Source organism: Nymphaea colorata, chromosome 5 (assembly GCF_008831285.2).
Source record: "Nymphaea colorata isolate Beijing-Zhang1983 chromosome 5, ASM883128v2, whole genome shotgun sequence".
Classification (NCBI taxonomy): Eukaryota; Viridiplantae; Streptophyta; class Magnoliopsida; order Nymphaeales; family Nymphaeaceae; genus Nymphaea; species Nymphaea colorata.
In genome coordinates this window covers 9,080,069-9,102,462 of record NC_045142.1, presented here as the reverse complement: position 1 = coordinate 9,102,462, position 22,394 = coordinate 9,080,069, and the positions used below count along the sequence as shown (strand labels likewise).

The 22,394-nt window shown below is 38.1% G+C and overlaps 1 protein-coding gene across 3 annotated transcripts in view; it reads left to right on the top strand.

The window, feature by feature from the left end:
- Positions 1-395: 395 nt before the first annotated feature.
- The window catches only part of LOC116255073 (uncharacterized), a 43,281-nt gene continuing 21,282 nt past the window's right edge, over positions 396-22,394 (top strand). The window contains exons 1-6 of one of the 3 annotated variants that reach the window (XM_031630816.2): positions 496-670; positions 802-864; positions 1,549-2,108; positions 5,461-5,546; positions 8,763-8,874; positions 11,332-11,399. In XM_031630816.2, the coding sequence (XP_031486676.1) occupies positions 1,607-2,108; positions 5,461-5,546; positions 8,763-8,874; positions 11,332-11,399 (768 nt within the window). In that variant the 5' untranslated portion in view covers positions 496-670; positions 802-864; positions 1,549-1,606. The other 2 variants (XM_031630818.2, XM_031630815.2) reach the window with 2 other exon arrangements.

The window sequence follows — 22,394 nt, the reverse complement described above, 5'->3', positions numbered from 1 at the left end:
TTTTAATACAGCTACGTTCACGATCTTGTCGAGCTCGGCTTGAGCTTGAGTCCAGCTTGAGTTGGCTGACTTGAGCTTGGCTAGGCTCAAGCTTGGCTCGGCTATGCTCGAGCTAAGGTTCGGAGGAGCTTAGCCAACCCATATATAACAGACGGATTTAACATAGAGAGAGATATTGAGAATTGAACACTGAACGTTTGAGTTGCCAGCCTCAAGCTCGAGTGATTAATTTTTGACTTAAACTCGACTCGTTTATTAAAGAGTCGAGTTTTATCGAGAGAGTTCGAGTGAAACTTGGGCTCGTTTAACAGCTCGAAATGCAACTGCACTTGTATTATTAGCAAAAAGAAATGTTACGGGCTTGTGCCGGTACGCTTGAAATCATTCATAATCCATGATACTAATAAACGTTAAAAATAGCATTTCTTAGGCAAAGCTTTCAAGTGTCAGCGAATGCGTGTAAGGTTCTGTTGATTGGGACCCTTTGGGTAAGTGCGAAACCCCACTTTCCAACGCTCGTTTACGACTTCGTGGCTCGTTGTTTCTGAGATTCACGCCTTTTCAATCTCTCTTTCTCGCTTTCTCCCTCCTGCTTTCGGATTTCGTTCTGGTCTGAGTCTTTGACAGCGTTCATCGTCTGATTAAACTTTAGTTCTTCCTCGTGTTGTGGGTATGAATTTACCTTCCCTTTTATCATATTTTTTGTTCTTTCCTTTCTCATTTTGACTTCATAATTCAAGAAGCGTCCCTATGTTTGCATCTGTTTGCTTTGATTTTTAAGGTTTTGAATGTGTTATGCAGTTGCCTCTGGATAGAATCGTAACCTGCTCTGTTGGTGTCTTATGTTTGTCTTGGGAACTGACGGTACTGATCTTTTTTGGGTGCATTTTAAAAGGCTGATTTATGTTGTTTTTTATCGGCTGTATCATGGAGATCATAATGTTTGGGCATGTGGTTGGTTTTTGGTGGAGCTTGTGCCCGCCGCACTTCTGCTAGTTGGTTTTGCGTGAGATGGTTATGGCTTCTTGGTTCATTGTGTTTTATTCTGTAGTTGTTTCGGTTGAAGATGATTGTAACGAAGCTTTTTGAACCTTCATTGAGCGTTCATTGTTCTAAGAGAGTGAGAGAGTGACGGAGAGATTCTATCATAAATTATGCTCGGTAGCGTAACTGATATTTCTCTGACATGGCTCTTTTTTGTGTTTGTTATGTGTTGGATGCAATTATCACTTTAGAGATGCCCTTTAGCCAACAGTTTATATTCGTTAACCATTGGCGCTAGGAGTGAATGCATCACTGAATCGGCAACACTTGTTTCTTTTGTTTTTTGGTTTTTCAACTTCAATTGCATGAGGATCGTTGAATTTATATCTCTTAATAATCGCCCTTAAGAATTTGTTGACAAGAAAATGATGACAGAATTTTTTGCATTTGGCATGTTCTGATAAAAAATGTCAAAGAACTAAGTAGAAACTAAAGTTTGATTTCAATGCATTTTATAATTCTGAGTCTCAGCTGCCTGAAGGAACACTTTGGTCTTTGTGACAGGTAACTTTGCATGGTTGACTTAGAAGCAGGAAGTGATTAGAGCAAACCTGTTGATTCCATGGATGCTTCACTGCAAAGCCAACTTCCAGAAGTGGACTCTTTGCCAGATGGTTTCGTTGAGAGTTCCCCAGAACAATTAGATTGTTCAGATCCCATCACAGAGACAGAGAGACAACCATCAGAATACATAAGTATGCTTATCGAAGTACAAAATCTAGCTAAAGCTAGTACTGAACAATTGAAAGGTGACAACGAGATGGTTTCCACAGCTAATGTTTTTGATGCTGCTGCTCCAGTATCTGATGAACCTGACTGTTTTAATCTGAATTTGTTGTCGACTGCTGCCTTTCCAAGGATGGAAACTTCTAATCCTGCAGCAGGTGATACTGAATCTTGGGCTGATGAAAATGAAGTATATAAGATTGAGAAGACTAGAAATTTTCCTGTTCCATTATCTGACAGGGATCCACTTGAGATGAAATTTGACTCACTAGAAGTAACTAGTAGGACCATTGTGGAGACTAATGGGGCTCATGAGGGCACAGTTGAACCAGAGGAAGGTGAGGACCTTGACAGTCATTTCTTTCTCTTCCTTCCTTGGTTTGTGCTTTGAATGCAGTTGTGGTGGAGTTATAAGCAGATTTTTGTTTTTTAACATGATCTGTTTTCTTGTTCTTTTTTGTTTTTCTCATTTGCTCCTTTGTTATGATGAACCTATGGTTATCTATCGTTATATGTATCATGTCAACATGCACACCAGTGCCTAATTCATTTGTGTACCTTCCCTAATCACTTTACTTCCAAACCAAGCTGGTCCATGTGAGAAAAATTCCAAATTGGATCCCAAATTGATGGGTTCTCGTCCTTGTGATTCCTCAAAGGTAAAGACCAAGCTTTAGGAAATACTTTTTGTTGTAAATATTGGTGCATGTTAACCCATATTGGCCAATTTTACATCATAATGGCTTTTTTATGCAAGGTTTCAGGGACAGATTCAGGTCATTCAAAAATCAGCTAATATTAGACTGAGTTGTCTTGTGTCAGCCCATCCAGGTTGATACTGAGCCAGTAAATGGATAAAGAACTATTTTAAAAATAACTTAAAATTTTAAGTCATCTTGTTATGATTTTATAAGCCACGTAAGTCAGCAATGGGCATCATTGTTAAAGTTTGGGATAAGGAATTGGATACTGATTTTTTTGCAACATTTGGAATATCTTATGTGATGTATATTTCTCAAAGTTTTTGATATTTTTACTGTATCTCATGATATTCAAGTAAAATAATTGTCATCTTTTGGTTTGTCGAATAACATAGCAGTCATTGCAGAAAGGCCTATGAGTATGAAACTATGAATCCATGTCTTGTCTGGCAGTTGAGTTTCGTCCTTGCCATCAAACAAATAACTGACATCCACTCTACTGCCAATATCAGACAACACAAGATTGAAATGAAGAGAGTAAATATACTACAATAAACTCTTGGAATTGATGGAATGGAAGACAACTGCTATTTGCAACTGCACCTATTGATATGATAGTGATGGGGGTAGGCAGCGGTTCCCTGCCATTGTGTATCTGCATGAGAATAGATTCATTGCAATTTTTTTGGATGTTTCCGAAGAGACATTATGTCAATAGACTATGTGCTAGTCCAACAACAGGGAATACAGTTCTCATTCTGTCTCATTAGACAGAAAAAGGTCCATTGATTCTACTATCAGAAACTCAATGGAGGTGTTGGTGCCCTTTCTTATGGATGTTTTTGATTAACCAGGAATAAGTGTAGGCATGTTTATAATTACTGTCTATGCATTAGGTGTGTTTTTTGAAATTCCCCTTTTTCAAGTACTTTTTTGGGGTTCTAAGTCAGTGCCCTGGTCTTGTCCTCTGTCACACAAGCATGCCTAAAAGGCTGCCGCACCATGTTGAAGTTGCTTGATCCTTATTAGTTTCTCACTTATTTTATTTTTCTTCCATTTTTAGTTTTTTAAAATTTTTAAAATTTTACCGTATTTTTCCTTTTTTCTCATTTTTTTCAAGCTCGCGGTATTATACCCGAGAAAAACCTTGTTGTTTAAAACTCCGAGACGTTATTTGTTACTATATATATATATATATATATATATATATAATATATAAACAATAGTTTAAACTTTAAACAAATAAACACATCAATTCATTGTTTATATTCATAAAAATCTATGCCACATAGGTATGGGTATGAGTATGGACCATTTTAAAAAAACTTGGGTTATGGGGCTATGACCTTATACATATGAATTCAAACAAATAAAACAACACATTCAAGATTGGAAATGTATATATTATGAAGAAGAAACTAATGAACAAAATATGAAAGTAACAAACAAACTAACAATAAAAGGAAAACAAAGAAAGGATACGGATATGGTCCTGGGTACATTGACTGTACCCGGTACTGCTTTTACTGTCCCCGGGATGTACCCACGGCCATATCCGTACCCATATCTGTATTGTACCTGTACAGTTTGGGTACTGCTTTATAAAAGCAAAACCTATGTGACGTAGATAAAAATATATACTACTGAACAAAAAAAAACTAAAATATACTAAAACATACAAAACAATGCTGAAATATACCAGCAAAAGTATAAAACTGGAAACTGCGGTGTCCAAGCCATATCCCATACCCACACCCCTATTGGGTCATGTCAACATGGGTACTTCTGCCTTTTAGAAGTGTTCGTGTGACTTAGCTGATAACATTTTTTTTTTTTAATCTTGTTACTTGTTAGATTAGAGAGTGGTGAGGGCTGCGAGTTCAAAATGGAGAGTTAGCACTTTCATTTTTCTGTGGATGGAGGCAGGTAGCTCAGAAAGTAACTTCCATTTACCCCCTGGAATTACTATTTTACGCATCCCTTGCATCTAAACCTTTTGAAATGTTACTGCATCTGTGCTTCAGAAACTTGACACCTTGGTTATGGTTGTGTGCATGCGTATGGAAAAATATGCAAAGCTTACCACAATTTGGTGGATTGACACCTGGATGAAGCGAATCTGATGGCTGTTATGGAAAGCAGATGTGCAGGATCAAATAAAATTAACAGTCATATAAGTGGAGGTTTAATTATCTTAATCAAGGATTCCCATGATCCACAAGGGTTGCCGTGCAACTTCGCTATTAGGATAAGAGGGGTAAAAGCCATAGAGGGAGCTAGTGGCAATCGAACATGGAGAAACAGTTCCTGATGAAACTCAAGCTTTGAGAGATTCACTCTGGTAGAAGTACTCAGTCAGAATATGTTGTTATTGTCTCTAACAATCCTTCACTTTGTTTCCAGAGGCAGGAAAGTTACATTTGCATTATGTTGTCCTTTTCCCGTCATCTTCCATAAAATTGTACTGGAGTGAGAGTCAACTTGTTTTATTTAACTTGTTTAAAGAACCCAAAAGTTGGTGATATGCTGATTTCTGCACAGGAATATGCTCTTTTTTTTTTCCTGCCCTCTAAACCTGAACAGTGTCTAGTTTGGTAATCTCTTTGTTCCTGTGACAGTTTACATAAACATCTGATATTGAATCAAAGTCACACACAAATGGTTAATAATGTGTCTGTGCAATGCAAGCACATGCAACTGCTTTAGTCAATGTTCACAACCTACTTTGATAATTCTTGGAATTACACAAACATGTTGTCATTATTCAGTTTATCAATTTTCATAAGAGGGTCAAAATTTTGCACTTCCTTGAATCACTTGATGCATTTGTCATGGTTTGAACTTATGAAGAAAAAATTCAGGTAATATTTCCTGTATTCTGTTGTAGGTGAAAGAGTAAATTTCCCATTCACTGTCTGCAGCTGAACTTGAACTCTTGTCCCAAAATTTTCGTTATGTTTTGTTGATGTTCTGACTGTTTCTCTTACAGTGACTAGTTCTCCTACTGAAGTATGCGCTAAGATGCTTACTGGTCTTCACGAAAGAAGTGTCGGAGATACAAGAAATGTAAAGCTTGTGAGTGATTCAATCTTTTTTAGAGCTCAAAAAGTGTGCTCTTTCATGCACTCTTGTACGCTTCTTATTTTACTATTGGCCATTTCCTCACTTATTTAGTTGCGGAGATCTTTTAAAAAATGTTTGCAAGTTCTCGAGCAGTTTAACTAAACACTTTGAGATGATGGTTAGAGTGACTGCGAGATGACTTAGCCTAATATAGGCATCTACAAGGGATGGAACCTCTAAACCAGGGAGCACATGCACTTTTGCCACTGTATAGTCAGGAGGCAGTCCAGATAAAAAATCAGGCCCCTACGGTCTGTTCCTGATGTGTTTAATGAGTAGGACAGCAAGGTGGATGCACAGAATTCAGCTGCTCATAAACAGATTTCAGTCACACAAGTCCCGTGTATTTGTGGTACAACCGCATAAATAAATTCAAGCAAAATGATAAGTTCAGGATAACCCATTGTGATTGAAGATAAAAAAAAATCTACAGAAATAAAACTGATACCTATACAGGAGAATGAAAACATTGCAAATGCAAAATGTATAGCACATAAATTTAAGAAAAAGGAATTGCAGAAAATTTGAAAGCATTGCAACAATGTTTATTTCCTTTTCAAAACTTAAAGGGTTAACTGAAGTTTTTATTTTCTCAGTATATAAATCAGATGTAAAAGTCTGTAAAACCTAGCCATAAAAATAACATATACCAAAAGGGGTAAAGAGAAAGGATTTTTTAAGCAAGAAGGAAAGGCAAAACTAAAACCTAATCTTAAAAGTTAAAACTTAACAAAAACAACAAAAAACTTAAGAAGAATGGAAGCAAAATTATGGAGAAGTTCTCTGGTTGGAAAAAAGAATGTAATATCAATAGTGAAATGAAAAAAGAAAAAAGCAAGAGAAGGGCGTTGCTGGAGTTGGTCGTCCCTAGAGCAACTTAGGGGCAGAGCTAGGAATTTTTCGTGAGGGGGGCCGAACTATAGTTTCAAAATTTTAACAGAGGCCTAAATATAATCTTTTAAAATTTTATATTTGCTAAATACAAAATTTCTAAAATTATATATAAATTTTTGTTTATAGAAATTTTGACGTGGGGCCATGGCCCCTGCCAGCCCCCCTGGCTCCACCCCTGGGAGCAACCTTCCGCTGATGATCAGAAGTTGATGCAGGAGATATGGGAGATGGGTAGAAGATGAGTAAAAGAATTAAGGTTCAAGAAGTTGAAATGTTAAACAGGTTGACTGTTTTTGTGTCCTGGATCTAGATCTGACCTGGATCGAGTTCATGGCATACCAGGTACATAGGGAAGTACCTAAACACAGAAATAGCTGCATCAACATGGGATGGATGCAAATCCACTTCCCTGTGTGACATAAGATATAATTAACATGGCTTAGGCATAGAAATGTGTATATAGGACCACTTAGTACACTGGTAGTATCGAACTTGGTGATGCATTGTAGGCATCAATTTGTGGTGATTCAAGAGACTTTATGGTTATATTCATAGTTTATATGTATGACTTCCAACATGGGTCTTTCTTTTTCTTTTATTGAAAACAAAATTGAATAAAATTATGATGAGAGATCAGCAAGTATAATAAAGTTATAAACATAGTAAACTGAAAATTAAGCTGGACAATCTATTTCCTGTCTGACTCAACTGAGACCAGATAGGTCTTTATGTGGCCATTTTAATATTGGGCATGTTCTAAGTTCATTTGTGTAGTGGATGATTTTGAGTTTGAGAATTTATTTGGTGCACCCACTATTTCTTTCAAATCACCATTGCATTTCCCACTGAAGCGAAAGTACGCCAAAGCTGTAACTCATTAGCCTATAAAGTTATTGCAAGTCCAGTCAGTAGTCTTTGGTAACCATTCTATGACTTTGCAATACCAAAGGAGATGCTTGGTTGTTTTTTCTCTAGCTTGGTGCAAGGAAAAGAAAATAACCAAGTTAAACATAATTTCTTTGGATTGTTCTGAGGGCTAATCTTTTGACAAGATATCAGCCATGAAAAGCTTTTTCTTGCAGTTCATGGATGTCTAGAGTTCCAAAAGAGTGCTCATTTGAACTGCTTCAACCTCTTCTGTTTAGATGGCTGCATGGCTGCAAAGTGGATGATGGATGCCTGTAGGGTGAATGCTGGTGAATAGTTATGGCTTATCATATCCAGAAGGAGCAGTACTTCAAACCAATGTTATAAAAGGCGTAGCATATCGCGTATCGGTCGGGCCGACCTATACGCCGCATCGTAACGTATCGCAAACCTAGGTGTATCGTAAAATTAATTTTTTGATTTTAAAAAATATTTAAAAATCAGAAAAAATAGAAAAAAATCTATAAAAATCTGAAAAAATGAACAAAAAATCAGAAATCAAGCAAAATGTATTCAAATATACAAAAGATCATCATACATAAGGAACATTCATGTGTATCAACAACACATTCAAAAATAAGAAATTAGATATTCAAAATAACATAATAAGCATCCATCACAATTTTAAACTTGAAAATTTTATAAAATCTTAAGACTTAGAGTCTTAGACTCTTAGGACTTGGAGTTTTAGGACTTAGATTACATCACAATTTTACAAGTTCAAAAGATATAGTTATCATCTTTCATGATTTAACAATAATATCTCCCAAATCGATGAATCATTGGTTATTTTTTATGATAATGTGCAAAATCTCTCCCTCCTACATCTCTTGGAATCTTTAAAGACAAGAAGAGAGAGAGAGAGAGGAGTGTTTAAACTTTAAAAAATAAAAAATTTTGTGTTTTAACCTGTATCGTACGATACGGGGGTGTATCACACGTATCGTGCAATACGCGTACGATACGCACGCGTATCGAAGATGTATCGTATAGGTTTCTTTGACCTATACGATACGTGTCCGTATCGTACGATTCCTGATGTTATGTGCTTAACTTGTTAATATTGTCAATCATGGAAAATTATCTTGTTAGATGAATATGGAAAATATTTCAGCTGTTTATTTTCTTAACCTGTTAGTCAATCATTCCTCAAATTACACTGATTTTATAAAACTGCAAACTGATTCTAGCTTCATATGTTCAGTCTGGTCCTTGTAGATCTCTCTTCATCCTTGGTGATAACTGATAATCAAGATATTTATTGAAAAACATACTTTTGCTATTGCCATAGTTCTTGCATATACTTGAAAATGTTTTCTTTGTTCTCATCATAAAGCTATTTCTTAGGGAGAATCAATAGAGGGAAAAACCAAACATGCAAAACGTAACTTAAAGTCAGAGAAGGAGTTCCTAGAGCTTACGTGGAAGTTTCAACAAACTATTGTAGAAAGAGATGCTGGCAAGTATTCCTTTTCCTTTTAAGAAGTCATTTTTGTTTCATGATTTCAGGTGGGTTTCTGCTTTCATATTAGGTTTAATTTGTAGAATATGTACCTTCTTACTTACCATTATTGAATTCCATCAATCGCACACGTATATGTCTGTTTTTCTGGAGATAGGAATGTTGAAGTAGAGGTGGAGGCGGGGGTTGAAGTTCACCATGTTGCTTCTATGTATTCTTTAGCCGGGCCATTTAATCCCATCCTTGGTATGGGAGCATTTTAATTTAATGTGTGGCCTTCCAAAGGTCATGCGACGTGGTTGCTATTATAGTATTTTCGTGTAAAAATAATTTCTATCAGCATGTGTTGATACAAGTATACTTAAATGTATATGTTCCATTAGCTAGCAGATTTGAACAATAAATATCTAGCTATACTGATGAACAGGGACAGAGCCAGAAAATTTGTCTACACTTTTGTTTTCTCATCAGGAAAGGGGAATGCAGAACGAATTTTTGAAAAAAAAAAATGTGAAGTTTGAAATGTTCAAAATTTCAGGGTCCCGGGGTTGGGGGGTGGGTTGTTGAGAAGGGGGAAGCTCAGGCCATGCTGCTGAATTTATTGCTAACATTTAGTAGCACTTTTTGTTCCTTTCAATTTAGGCAACTCCAGCCATGGAACACATGTAATATTCCAACTAGGACTAACCGTGTAGAGCCCAATTGCAGAAACCTTACAATATCAGTGTTGATTAGGCCCAGAAAGAAGATGTACAGTATTGTATTCTTAGAAATTGTATTTTCTATATAAAAAAATTGTTGTATTTGTGAAAGAATGACCTAATGAACAGAATGACATGTTACAAATAAAATGATGCCACGAGAATGGGTGCAACTTTTAGAATGATGTGCTCAGACAAGTGTTTCTCAGTGATAGCCTAATGTTGTGTAGAAGTTTTGGAACAAATATGCTACATGCTAAAATCATCAATTGTCGTCATAAAATGTGTCTTCTAAATAAAAGCTAATATCTTTAAGCAGTTGTTATGTAGGCAAAAGCTGCTTCTACGTTCCTTAGGTGCAATTTTGCACCTGGGTGGCTAGCAACTGCCTGTGTGGGAGCTCCTCAAGTTTTTCTTTCTTTTTTAGGTTGTTTTCATCTAAAAACAATTTGAACATTTTAGGTGTTTTCAATTGTTGCGTTGTGTGAATTTAAATTTAGGATATATTAATATGAACACACCTTCACAACTTCACGGGATATGAGGTTTGAACTTACATAAACTGCACTTTACGATGTGCCCTTCTCAATTTGTTTCCTTGTATTTTCTTGCCTCATAGTACTTTCTTGCAGGGCCATTAAGAAATACTTTTCTTAGATTGGATCTAAATTACAAAACTAATTAGAAAATAAATCTGAAAGCACACACATAGACACATTCAATCATTCCCAAAAAGACACACAATGACATATGGTACTATACATTTTCTACAACACTGGTTGTATATGCTCTCCATACCTCTCTCCTTGATTGGCTTCTTATATGTCATCATTGAACATGTCCATATGATTAGCCAAAGAATGAGACTGTCCTTCTCTTATTATGCAAGCATTTACTTATGCTAACACGAATGCCAGAGGCACATTGACGAGCAGAAATTGTTGGCTAATCCACAAATATTACATATTGCAGCCCCTGATAAGGTTAATGGGGACATATGGCTGATTGATGAGAACATTAGGCATGTAGGATGTACTGTGTTCAGTTCTCGCTTATTTAACTGGCAGTTGTACTTCTTAATTTTTCCACCAGCTTACCTGCAATTTTTTTTTCTTGTTTTCCTTGTAGATTTTTTTCATCTAAAAAAAGAATTATCTAAGCAAAGGGAAAAACCATCCACCATCACTGTCTGCATACTTTCTGACCTTCAGTGGGTAAAATCCTTGATTTCCTCATCCATCAGGGAGATCCCAGCTTCAACTTTGCCACAAGCTATGTACAATGATTCAAATTAACATCCTTTCAGCTGACACTAACAAGTTGCCTGTACCATATGAGCAAAACACCTGCTAAGGCGCTAATGGTTTCTGGCAGCGGTTGCTCGATTTCCTCAAATTTAGGGTCCACCTTTGGTGTGATGGAGTTGTGGTAGTATAATTTCATTGATCAACTTCATTGATCATTATCTGTATTCCACAGCAAGGCTATGAACAATGCTCAAATGTCAACAGCTAGGAGGTAGATATCTTGATATTGGACAAGGCCTGAGAATAACTTTTTTAACTAGTTTATTCTATGAAAATAGTGCGTTCAGTACACAATTACTCACATGAGACTTATGTCATGCAAACAGGAACCTTGAGATTTTCATTTACTCATGTTAACATTTTCTTCAAAGAAGTATTCGATAATTCATGTAATCTTGATTAAGTTCATTATAGAAAGTTAAAATTATGTTATTGTTCTTATTCAGCTATTGCTGTGCGAGAGAAACTAGAATCTCTCTGCAGGGAGTTGCAGCGACAAAACAAAATACTTATGGTAAGCTGTTATCTGGGTTCAATACATCAAATGATTTGTATCTTTATATATATCTTGAAAACAATTTTCATTCTGCATGCATGTCCTATTATTCACTTAATGTGAGAAGAAAAGGACATAGATATCTTGACATTTCATGCTGCATTTAAGTCATAAGATTCATAACCATGGACACATGCCGGTCTAAATTCATCTTCTTCTTTTTTTTCTGATAATATTGTAGTTACTTGTCTTCAATTTTTCAAATTTGTAGTTAATTATCATCGTTCTAGGCTCTAGCTTTTAGTTCACACAGTCTTCTTCTAATATTTGGTAACAATTATGGTCTAAAGTTATGGTACAAGTATCTGTACCTCTGAAATGAGATCATGATTTTTTGTTTTGGTTTGTGAAACATGTAAGTAATTATATATCTTCCTGTCCTAATTCTGCTCCACATTATTTTTCTGCAATGCATGTCAAGCTTAAGGAATTGCACCTGGATGAGGATGAAATTAAGGTGCACATAAGGAAGATTTAGCCATTTAGGTAGATATAAATTAACTACTAGGAGGGTCTGGCTTTAGTGTTTTTCATATTCCAAGTATTGATTTTGAACATAGAAGACTAAATCAAGGAAAGAGAAAAATGAATTTTGCACAGAATAAGAAAACTGCAAACAAAGGATAAGGTAAGATTCTGCTGAATAGGATATGCAAAGATATTTTGGAAGGATGAATAGGGGGATATCCAAAAGATAAACTCAAAACAACAAAAGGTTTTGAAGATGGAATAAAGATGAACTTTAATCCAGGAGAAAAAAATGAGGTATTATTTGCAAACAGGGTAAACCTTAGGTTTGGTCTAGAAAATGGTCATTAGAAAAAAACAATTAAGTTCTTAAAGACACGCCTGTAGGGTTTTTGAGTTTTTGCTGTTTTATCCAAAGTAGTGGCCAGTAGTCACAAAGAGAGGAGAAACATGGAAAAAATTTTGTTAGAATCATATCCTGAAACGTGAATGTGGTTAAAAACAGGAAATAGAAGGTGCAGGTGGAATGTGTACCTCAACAATGAAGGCGAGATGGATTGTTAGGAATCTGTCATTTATTTTGCTCCTGAAAAAGTTTAGAAGCCATAAGCATAAAAAAATTCGTTGCTACGAAACTGAGATACATAATAGATTAGTTTTCATACTGCTATTAATTTAGAACACTATTTTAATAACATAAACTCCATCATATAATGAACAGAATTTTTGTTCCATGGGTCTTCTGGTCAATATTTTGGCTATGTTGCACTGGTGATTCTTAATATCATGGGAATTCAACATTTCCCTTTGTCCAGACAAGTTTGAGAGCAAAGACAGAAGTAACTTCATACCCTATTCCCCATGTTAATAAGGATTAGTTGGCGACAAAGAAGTTGTGAAAACAGTTCATACTAATGGTTGTAAAAGGCGTGTCTTGACACGTATTAGTTGGACCAACGTATAGTTCATATATCACAACATATTGTAAATGTAGTGTAGCGTATTGTAACTGTTAGAATATATTGTATTGGGAGAGAATATATTAGTTGGACCAACGTATAGTTCATATATCACGGATATCGAGGCGGGCTCAGTACCCTAGGCGGCACTCTTTCTCTCCCTCCTATATATTCTTCACTTACATGTAATCGTTGAGTTAAGTGAATATAATTTTCTCTCTCCTAGGGTTGCGGTTTGCCCCTAGGTCAGAGCTTCCCCGTGGTTTTTCACCTCTTTATGAGGTTTTCCACGTATATTGTGTGTTCTTTCTCTGCTCTCTCCTTGTGGTTCATGTTTCTACATGGTATCAGAGCCACCGCGTGTGAGATCGTTGGTGTGCAAGTAGTGTTTTTTCCGCCGTTCACGTGCCGCCTCCGTTGCCGTTTCCGCGCCACCGGGTGTCTTGTTTCCGCCGCCGTAGGTTGTGCCCTCTCTGCCGCCGGTTGTGACCTTCTTCGGGGATTGCGATGGCTGACGCAGCGATGCCCAAGCTTGATGATGCCCTCGACACGGGCAGCAATACCAAGGGTGAGAACTTGCCTGTTCATGTCACCTCCATTCGGCTGAACAAGGATAACTATCTCTCGTGGTCTGCTGCCCTAGAAATCGGGATTACTAGTCGTGGTCGCCTGCACTATATCACTGGGGAGAAGCCTGCTCCTTCTAAAACTGATTCGCAATGGCCGACCTGGGCGTTGGAGGATAGTCAGGTTAAAGTATGGATTATTAGTTCGGTTTCCGCAGATATTCAGCCTTTAATCTTGCGTAAATCGACGGCGTATGATATGTGGACTGTTCTTGCACGTATGTATGGTCGTAAGAAGCGTGTTTTACGTGCCTATCACATCAAACGTAGCATATATGCTCTTAAACAGGGTGATTTATCTGTTGCCTCCTTCTATGCTGCCCTGAAGACCAAATGGGAGGAACTTGACTATCATGTGAATGATGACTGGAAATGTGGTGTAGATCATGCCCTGTATTGGGAAAAGGAATGGATGGACCGCACCTTTATCTTCCTTGGAGGCCTGCGTGATGAGTTTGAAACCATTCGAAGCCAGATTCTTAACTGTGATGAGATTCCTGGAATCGAAGAGGTGTATGCCCGTATTGAGTCTGAGGAGCAACGGCGCCAGATTATGCATATTGACTCCCATCAGGGGAGTTCTCCAGCAGCCTTTGTGAGCCGTACTTCAGGGACGGGGCAGCGTCCTACTCGACGATGCAGCCATTGCAACAAAGTGAGTCATTCTGTTGATTTTTGTTGGGATCTTCATCCTGAGAAGCGTCTCGTCCGAGGTCGTCCTCCTCCTCATCGCCGTGCTTCTTCTGTGCCAGAGCCTAGCCCGGGGTCGTCCAATGTTGCCAAATCCAAGCTCTCCTCAGATCAACTCAGAGAGTTGCAAGCCTACATTAGTCGGTTGTCTACCCAGGATGATGCTTCTACTTCTGAGGGGGCTAAGTTAGCCCAGGCTCTGGTTGCTACTAGTGATCAAGGTAATTCTCCTCTCGGTGATTGGATTGTTGACAGTGGGGCTACTCATCATATGACAGGGACCCTACGATGTTTCAAGAGTACAAGTTGACCTCTGGGCAGTAGCGTGTGTCTATGGCTGATGGTTCTTCTATCTCTGTGGCTGGAAAAAGGAGTTTATCACTACTGAACAAATATTGTCTTCATAATGCCCTGCATGTTCCCAATATTCCCGTAAATTTGTTATCTGTCAGCAGTATTACTAAAGAGCTAAACTGTAATCTAATTTTCTCTGCTGATCGTTGTTTCCTGCAGGACTTGGGGATGGGGCAGAAGATTGGGATTGGTTCGGCTATTGATGGGCTCTACAGACTGCCCGTTCGAGTTGCTTCTGCTTTGATTTCAGCCACCAGTGGACAGTTGCCTGGCGTGGATGCCAGATCCGTCATTATGCGTTGGCATGAGAGACTTGGTCATCTTCCATTCCAGTTGCTTAGAAAGTTGTTTCCTAGGATGTTTCATTCTGTTTCTTTGGACACCTTCGCCTGTGAAGTGTGTCAGTTGTCTAAGCATGTTAGGGCCTCGTACCCTATTTCGTTCAATAAAGCCAACCGTCCTTTTGCTTTGGTTCACTCTGATGTTTGGGGTCCTTCGGGAGTATCCACTTGTCGTGGCTTTCACTATTTTATGACTCTTATTGATGACTACTCCCGGTGTACGTTCGTGTATCTGTTGAAAGAACGTAGTGAAGTTCTCGACATTGTCAAAAACTTTGTGGCATTTGTCGAAACTCAATTCCAGACCACTGTTCAGACCTTCCGTACTGACAATGCCCGAGAGTATGTCTCCCAATCCCTTGATGACTTCTTGCGAAGCAAGGGTATTATTCATGAAACATCCTGTAGCTACACCCCTCCTCAGAATGGCGTGGCTGAAAGAAAAAACCGTCATTTGTTAAATGTTACCCGGGCAATTATGTTTCAACGTCATGTCCCTAAGAGGTACTGGGGGGACGCACTTCTCACTAGTGCTCACCTTATCAACCGTATGCCTACTCGTGTGTTGGATGGTCATTCCCCTTATTCTGTGTTGTGGCCCACTCAGAATCCCTGGCCTTTAACCCCTCGAGTGTTTGGGTGTGTTTGTTTTGTCCATGATCATAGTCCCACTCTCAAGAAACTTGATCTTCGGTCCATCAAAGCAGTCTTCTTGGGATATTCCTCCACCCAGAAGGGATACATGTGTGTTGACCCTAGCACTTCCAGAGTATATGTTTCCAGGGATGTGACCTTTTATGAACATGAGGCATACTTTCCTGCGAATCCTCTTCAGGGGGAGTGTCTAGGTGACAGAAGGGAAGAGTATTCTTCGCATCAGTTGATTCAGTTCATGGACTTCTTGGATTATACGGTGAGTTCTCCAAGTGTGGAAGACGTTGTCAGTGAAGACAGAGACAGTCAGATGGAGGGGGGCCCTGTGGAAGAACAGTCTCGAGATCACCTATTTGGTCAGGTTTACAGCAGGAAGAAGAAAGATGTTGATGTTACCAATCCCAATCTTGTGACCTCCCCAGATGATCCAAGTCCAATGAATGAAGAACTTCCCATAGCTCTGCGCAAGGGCACCAGGTCATGTACTTCTCATCCTATTCAGAGATTTGTTTCATATGCAAAACTCAGTAAAGACTACAAGTGCTTTGTTACCTCTTTATCTATGGCTGTTATTCCCAGGTCAGTGGAAGATGCAAGGAAGGATCCTAAATGGCTACAGGCCATGACAGAAGAGATGGACGCCCTGGAAAAGAACAATACGTGGGAGGTTGTTGTTATCCCCAAGGGAACTCACTTAGTTGGCTCCAAGTGGGTGTTTAATGTGAAGTACAAACCTGATGGCACTGTAGAACGCTATAAAGCTCGTCTTGTTGCTAAAGGGTTTAGCCAGAAATATGGGATTGACTATCTTGAGACGTTTGCTCCCGTGGCGAAACTGAAGACTGTAAGGGTCATCTTAGCTCTTGCAGTGCAAAAGAAGTGGAGTATGGACCAACTTGATGTAAAGAACGCCTTCTTGAATGGTCACCTTGAGGAAGAAGTCTATATGAGCATGCCGCCTGGGTATGCTCGGAACGGGAAGTGTTGCTATCTCAAGAAAGCTTTGTATGGTCTCAAGCAATCCCCTAGAGCTTGGTTTGAAAGACTAAGGGTTGTAATGAAGACTAATGGGTATAAACAGGGAAATGGTGATCACACTCTCTTCATCAAGCAGAGAAATGGTCTGGTGAGCCTTTTACTTGTATATATTGATGATATGATTGTCACAGGTGACGACGAGGGGGAGAAAAGGAAGATGAAAGAAATGTTAGCTGCAGAATTCGATCTCAAAGATCTGGGTAAACTAAGGTATTTCTTGGGGATTGAGATCGCGCGATCTGAGACTGGGCTTGTTATGAGCCAAAGAAAATACACGTTGGATCTTCTAAAAGAGACAGGTAAACTGGGATGCAGACCCTTTCTTACCCCAATGGAGTCTGGCACAAGGATAAGTATCAAATCTGGGACTATCTTGGATGAGGAAGGAAAAGGGAGGTATCAGCGTCTGGTTGGTAAACTTATTTATCTCTCTTACTCGCCCATATATTACGTATGCTGTGGGTGTGTTAAGTCAGTTTATGCATGCCCCTACTGATTGTCATTGGAAAAGTGCTGAAAGAGTATTGGGATACTTAAAGAATGACCCAGGAAAAGGACTACTCTACACTCGACAAGATCAACTAAGCATTGAAGGATACTCTGACGCCGACTGGGCAGGATGCACAGATACTAGGAGGTCTACCACAGGATACTGCATATTTCTTGGAGGTAACCTTGTGGTATGGAGAAGTAAACGTCAAGAAGTTTGTTCCAGGTCCAGTGCTGAGGCTGAATACAGGGCGGTTGCTATGGGGGTTACAGAGATGTTATGGCTCAAAATTCTTTTGGCAGATATTGAGGTTAAAATGGAAGAGAAGATGAGGATGTATTGTGACAACAAGTCTGCGATTAACTTGGCAAACAATCCGGTCATGCACGACAGGACCAAACATGTGGAGATCGATCGTCACTTCATACGGGAACGCATAGATTCAAAGGAGTTGATTCTGCCCTATATGAAGTCTGAAGATCAAGTTGCGGATGTCTTAACTAAGTCTTTATGTACATCTCAATTTGAGAAAAATGTTAGCAAGCTTGGCATGTTTGACATGTATGCCAAGCTTGAGGGGGAGTGTTAGAATATATTGTATTGGGAACCGGGTCCATATCTGGACCCGGTCCTATGGGGCACGGATACCGAGGCGGGCTCGGTACCCTAGGCGGCACTCTTTCTCTCCCTCCTATATATTCTTCACTTACATGTAATCGTTGAGTTAAGAGAATATAATTTTCTCTCTCCTAGGATTGCGGTTTGCCCCTAGGTCAGAGCTTCCCCGTGGTTTTTCACCTCTTTCTGAGGTTTTCCACGTATATTGTGTGTTCTTTCTCTGCTCTCTCCTTGTGGTTCGTGTTTCTACAGTAACATTAATTTTTAAATTTTTAAAAAATTTTAAAAATTTAGAAAAAAGAAAATTTGAGAAAAAAACAAGAAAAATATATTTCATATGCAACACTAATCACATATAAAGAACATTTATGATTTATCATCTAAGCCACATGGCTTCAGGTACAGTTCAGGTACGGGTACGAAGATATATATACGAATATGGCAACTATAGAAAATGTGGGTACGGCCAGATATATATGTGTATATTTGCATAGTAACACAAAAAATTCAAAATTAAAGCAACATTTAAATAAACAAGCGATGTAAATAAAAAGTTACGTGTTAGTGAACGATAAATTTAAAAGAGAATGAAAACTAAGTTGGAAAAAATTAAATCAAGTAAGTAGTTTTGATCTAAAAAATACCCAAGTGTGTCCAAGTACCCATTGTGGGTACGAGTATGGCAACATGGGCACGTTAGTTTATCATTCATAACTCATAAGCCATAACATATTAACAACACATTCATAAATGAGAAATTAGAGATTTGGACTAACATAATAAGCATCCATAAAGTTTATGCTTTAAGTTTCAAGTGTTTTGGTTTACATCACATCACAAGTTCACCATGTATAATTGTAATTCTCATTTTCTTTGTTAATTGCTTCAATCCTTCAAATCGATGATTTCTCGCACAAATGGGTGTTTTTTCTAGAAACAAGCAACCCCCACCATATTTTCTTTGATAATTGCTTCAATTCCTTTAAATCGATGATTTCTCGCATAAATGAGCGATTTTTTTTAGAAAACTAGCAAACCCCTTCCCCCCACAGCTCTTAGAGATGTTTAGAAAATGGGAGAGATGACTGTTTTTAAAAAGAAGCATGAAGAAAGGGCCTAAGGCCCTTCCTTCATTTTGTCCATGTATCATACGATATAGCCCCGTATCGCACGATACAGGCGATATACCCAGTGTTGTACGTATCGTATGTAAAATACGATAGATACACCCCTATATCGTAAAAAGGGGGTGTATCGTACCTGTATCGCACGTATCGTGCGATACAGGTACCGTATCGTACGATACAGAGCGATACGCCCCGTATTGTACGATATGGGATGTTTTAGGTTTTTAACGCTTAAAAAGCCCCCTTCCGCTGTGTTCGACTCTGCCTTCCATTGTGTTTGACTCCCCTCAATCACCGGAAACAAGAAAGACGAAAGGAACCCCCCAAAATTAGGAGAAAACTTGATTCAAGAATCAAAATAACAAGAGGATGCGGAGGAGGAAACGGTAGAGGCAAGAGATCGGAGGGAAGGGGTTAACCTTCCTGGGGACGTCGTAGTCGATAATGAAGGCGTTGGGCTTCTCAACGGAGAGAGAGAAGCCGTTGAAGCTGAGACCGCTGATGAATGTGGTGTCCGTGACACTGGCCTTGAGCTTCACATTGCTCACGTTGACGGCGAGTATGGCGGATGCCGGCCGCCCGTGGGACTCGTACTTCCCCTTCATTGAGGCCTTCATCGTTTCCGACCGCCTCGAGTCCTTTGTCTACGATATTGTAGGCACGTAGTGCCAAATGAATAGACTGGCAATTAGACACATGCTAATATCGCGGTAAAAGACTTTTTCTTTTTTAAAATATTACTCATTTTTTACAAGCTAATAACGTTAAAGATATATTATTAAGAAATATAAAGCATATAGGTAACTAGAAATTTTATATGAGAATCAAATGATGAAACTTTATAGCAATAATAAGTCTATCAATCTGTAAAACATGTTTTTTATGAAGAGCATATTATTCTTGATTTTTATTGATATTTTTATTGATTTTTTTTCTCTTTTTTCTGATTTAATTTTAAAAAATACGATACAGTTACGATACGTTACGACATTTTACGATACGACCGTATCTTAAAGCTAGACCAATACGGCTTACGATACGCTTTTTATAAGATTAGATACACCTACAATATCGGCACGTATCATATATGGTAGGCGTATTGTATAGATTTCTCTAACCTATACGATCACACAATATGGGACCATATCATGTGATATCGATAATGCTGGTCTAGACAATAAAACAAAAATATAAAAAAGAGTCTTTCACATTAACACTAGTGCTTTACTAAAACATCCCTCATTACATTAACTCTCAACCCTCCCACAAAGATAGAGCATAGATGTTAATCATGCTCAGTTTGTCACAACATCTTGTCAAATCGACAATGGGAAGTGTCAGGTAAACTCATCATCTACATGATCTTCTGAAGACACATGAATAGTTGATAACTTGATATGACTCCTGCTTGAACCGTGACACAAATATAATGGCAATCAACTCCTATGTGATTGGCCCTTCATCTTGGATTGTTGGCAATATAGGTGGTTGCTTTGTTCTCACATGTCATTTTCATATTTAACTTCACCTAAACTCTTAAACTGATAAACATGGCCACAACCACCTACTTTTTGCTTCTCCATGAACTTAAGTTCCTACTAAAGGATGCTTCCTATCATCAATAGATCTTGCATAGTCTGCATCAGTGTGTGCTTTTATATCTAGAGATGGTCTTCTCTTCAATAGCAATGCTTTTCTCCTAGAGAGAACTTCAAATATCTAAGGACCATCATGGCTAACTCAACTTCCCAACAACAAGAGACATGTCTGGCCTTGTCATAGTCACATAGAGGAGTTTTCCAATCAAAGATCTATTTGAGTTGGTATCCATATGACCTGACCAATCATCATGCACGTGTAATCATGTAGGGATAGCTGCAACAGTTTGGCGCAAATCATACCTCTCTCTTGCCTATAAATCGAACACATACATCATTTGTAAGAGGACAACACCTTTTTTATTCCTAGCTACTACAATTTTTCGAAAATATTTGATACATGTTTGTGAAGAAAGAAAGAAAGAAAGCACAAACTTGCTGGCGTCAGATAGTCCCAGGGCAGGATTGCTTTGATACCATGTTGAGACAAGTTTGAGAGGAAAGAGAGAATTAACTTCATTAACCCTAAACCCCATGTTAATATGGATTGGGGGGTGGAAAAGAAATTACAAACAGTCCAAACAATAAAATAAAAATATTAAAGAGAGCCTCCCATGTTAACACATAATTACCCACAACAAGTCAACAACTAATAATTTATTAAAAAGTCCCTCATTATTATCTCAACACCCTTCTTCTGCTTCTCATCCTCAGGGAAAAGTAGCTATTAGTGCTATTGATATTCAAACAGAATTTTACCCAAGATAGAATGCTGGGCAACCATTTGATTCAAACACCTCATATCATTTGTGCTTGTGGATGTGATAGTGACATCAAATGGACATTTAAGCAGGTGTGTGATGGGTTATTTTGTGAAAGCTTCCTTTAGTAGTAGTACGCAAGAGGACATGGCACATTTATTAACTCCATTTTTGAGATATAGATGATGATGGAGGAGTATATACACAGTTGTAGATATATACAAGAAAATAATGAAAAACGAATAATAAAGAGCGGATTAATGGTTCAAAATGTATGGTACTATGCATATGCATGTATTTGGAATGAGGGGTTGTTCTTTTCTTTGTATTCTTCTTACATAATGTCTGCAAAGTGCAAACTGCTTTTTAACTGAAAAATTGATTCTCTTGTATCGACTTGTATTCAAAAGCCAATCATGAATAGGTTAAGCCTCCAACAAATTCAATGGGACTAGTTGGTTTGAATGGCATCTGAGAAAAAATCAATAAAAGAAAATCGAAACAATTAAAAATTGTTTGAAAGCAATAAAGTAATAATATCATTGTAAATCAAATAAAATATATAGTTCACCTACTACACATAACATCTAACAACATGAAGTAAATCATAAATAGCTAGTGCTAGTCTGCTACTTAAGAGTCTGTGGAAAGCCACAAAGCTAATAAAAAAGGTGGGAAGAAGAATCTTCAATGTTTGCTTCATGACCAAAAGAAATAGAATCACTGACATGGAAGAAGGATGCACAACGTGGCAAAAACTCACCAGAAGGGAAGAAGAAAAAGAGAAAAAAAAAGAAGAAAAGGAGAAGGTATGATGGAAAAGAAGAAGGAAAGGAGATGAAGATCAAAAAAGAAGGAAAGAGGAAAAAGGGTAAATGGAAGAAAAATAGGAAAGAGGAAGACAGTGAAGAAATACAACACAAGCTCTAGCACATCAGCTGGAGAAGGAAGGAAAAAGAAGAGGGAAAAAAATGAGAAAGGAGTGAAGTTGATATAGGTGTTCTGTGTGTGAACGGGCATGTGTGTGTGTGAAAGAGAGAGAGAGAGGGAGAGTTATGATTTATTTTTGTAAGCTGAACAATTGGTCAGACAACTACTAGTTGCCGGCTTTAGGGCCATTCTGATTTTGGCCTAAAGACTAGTCAGTCAACAGCTGACTAATGGACTATTTGGGGTTCTGATGACAACATTCTTGACTTGTTGAATCAATTTTCTTTTCACATCCAAAT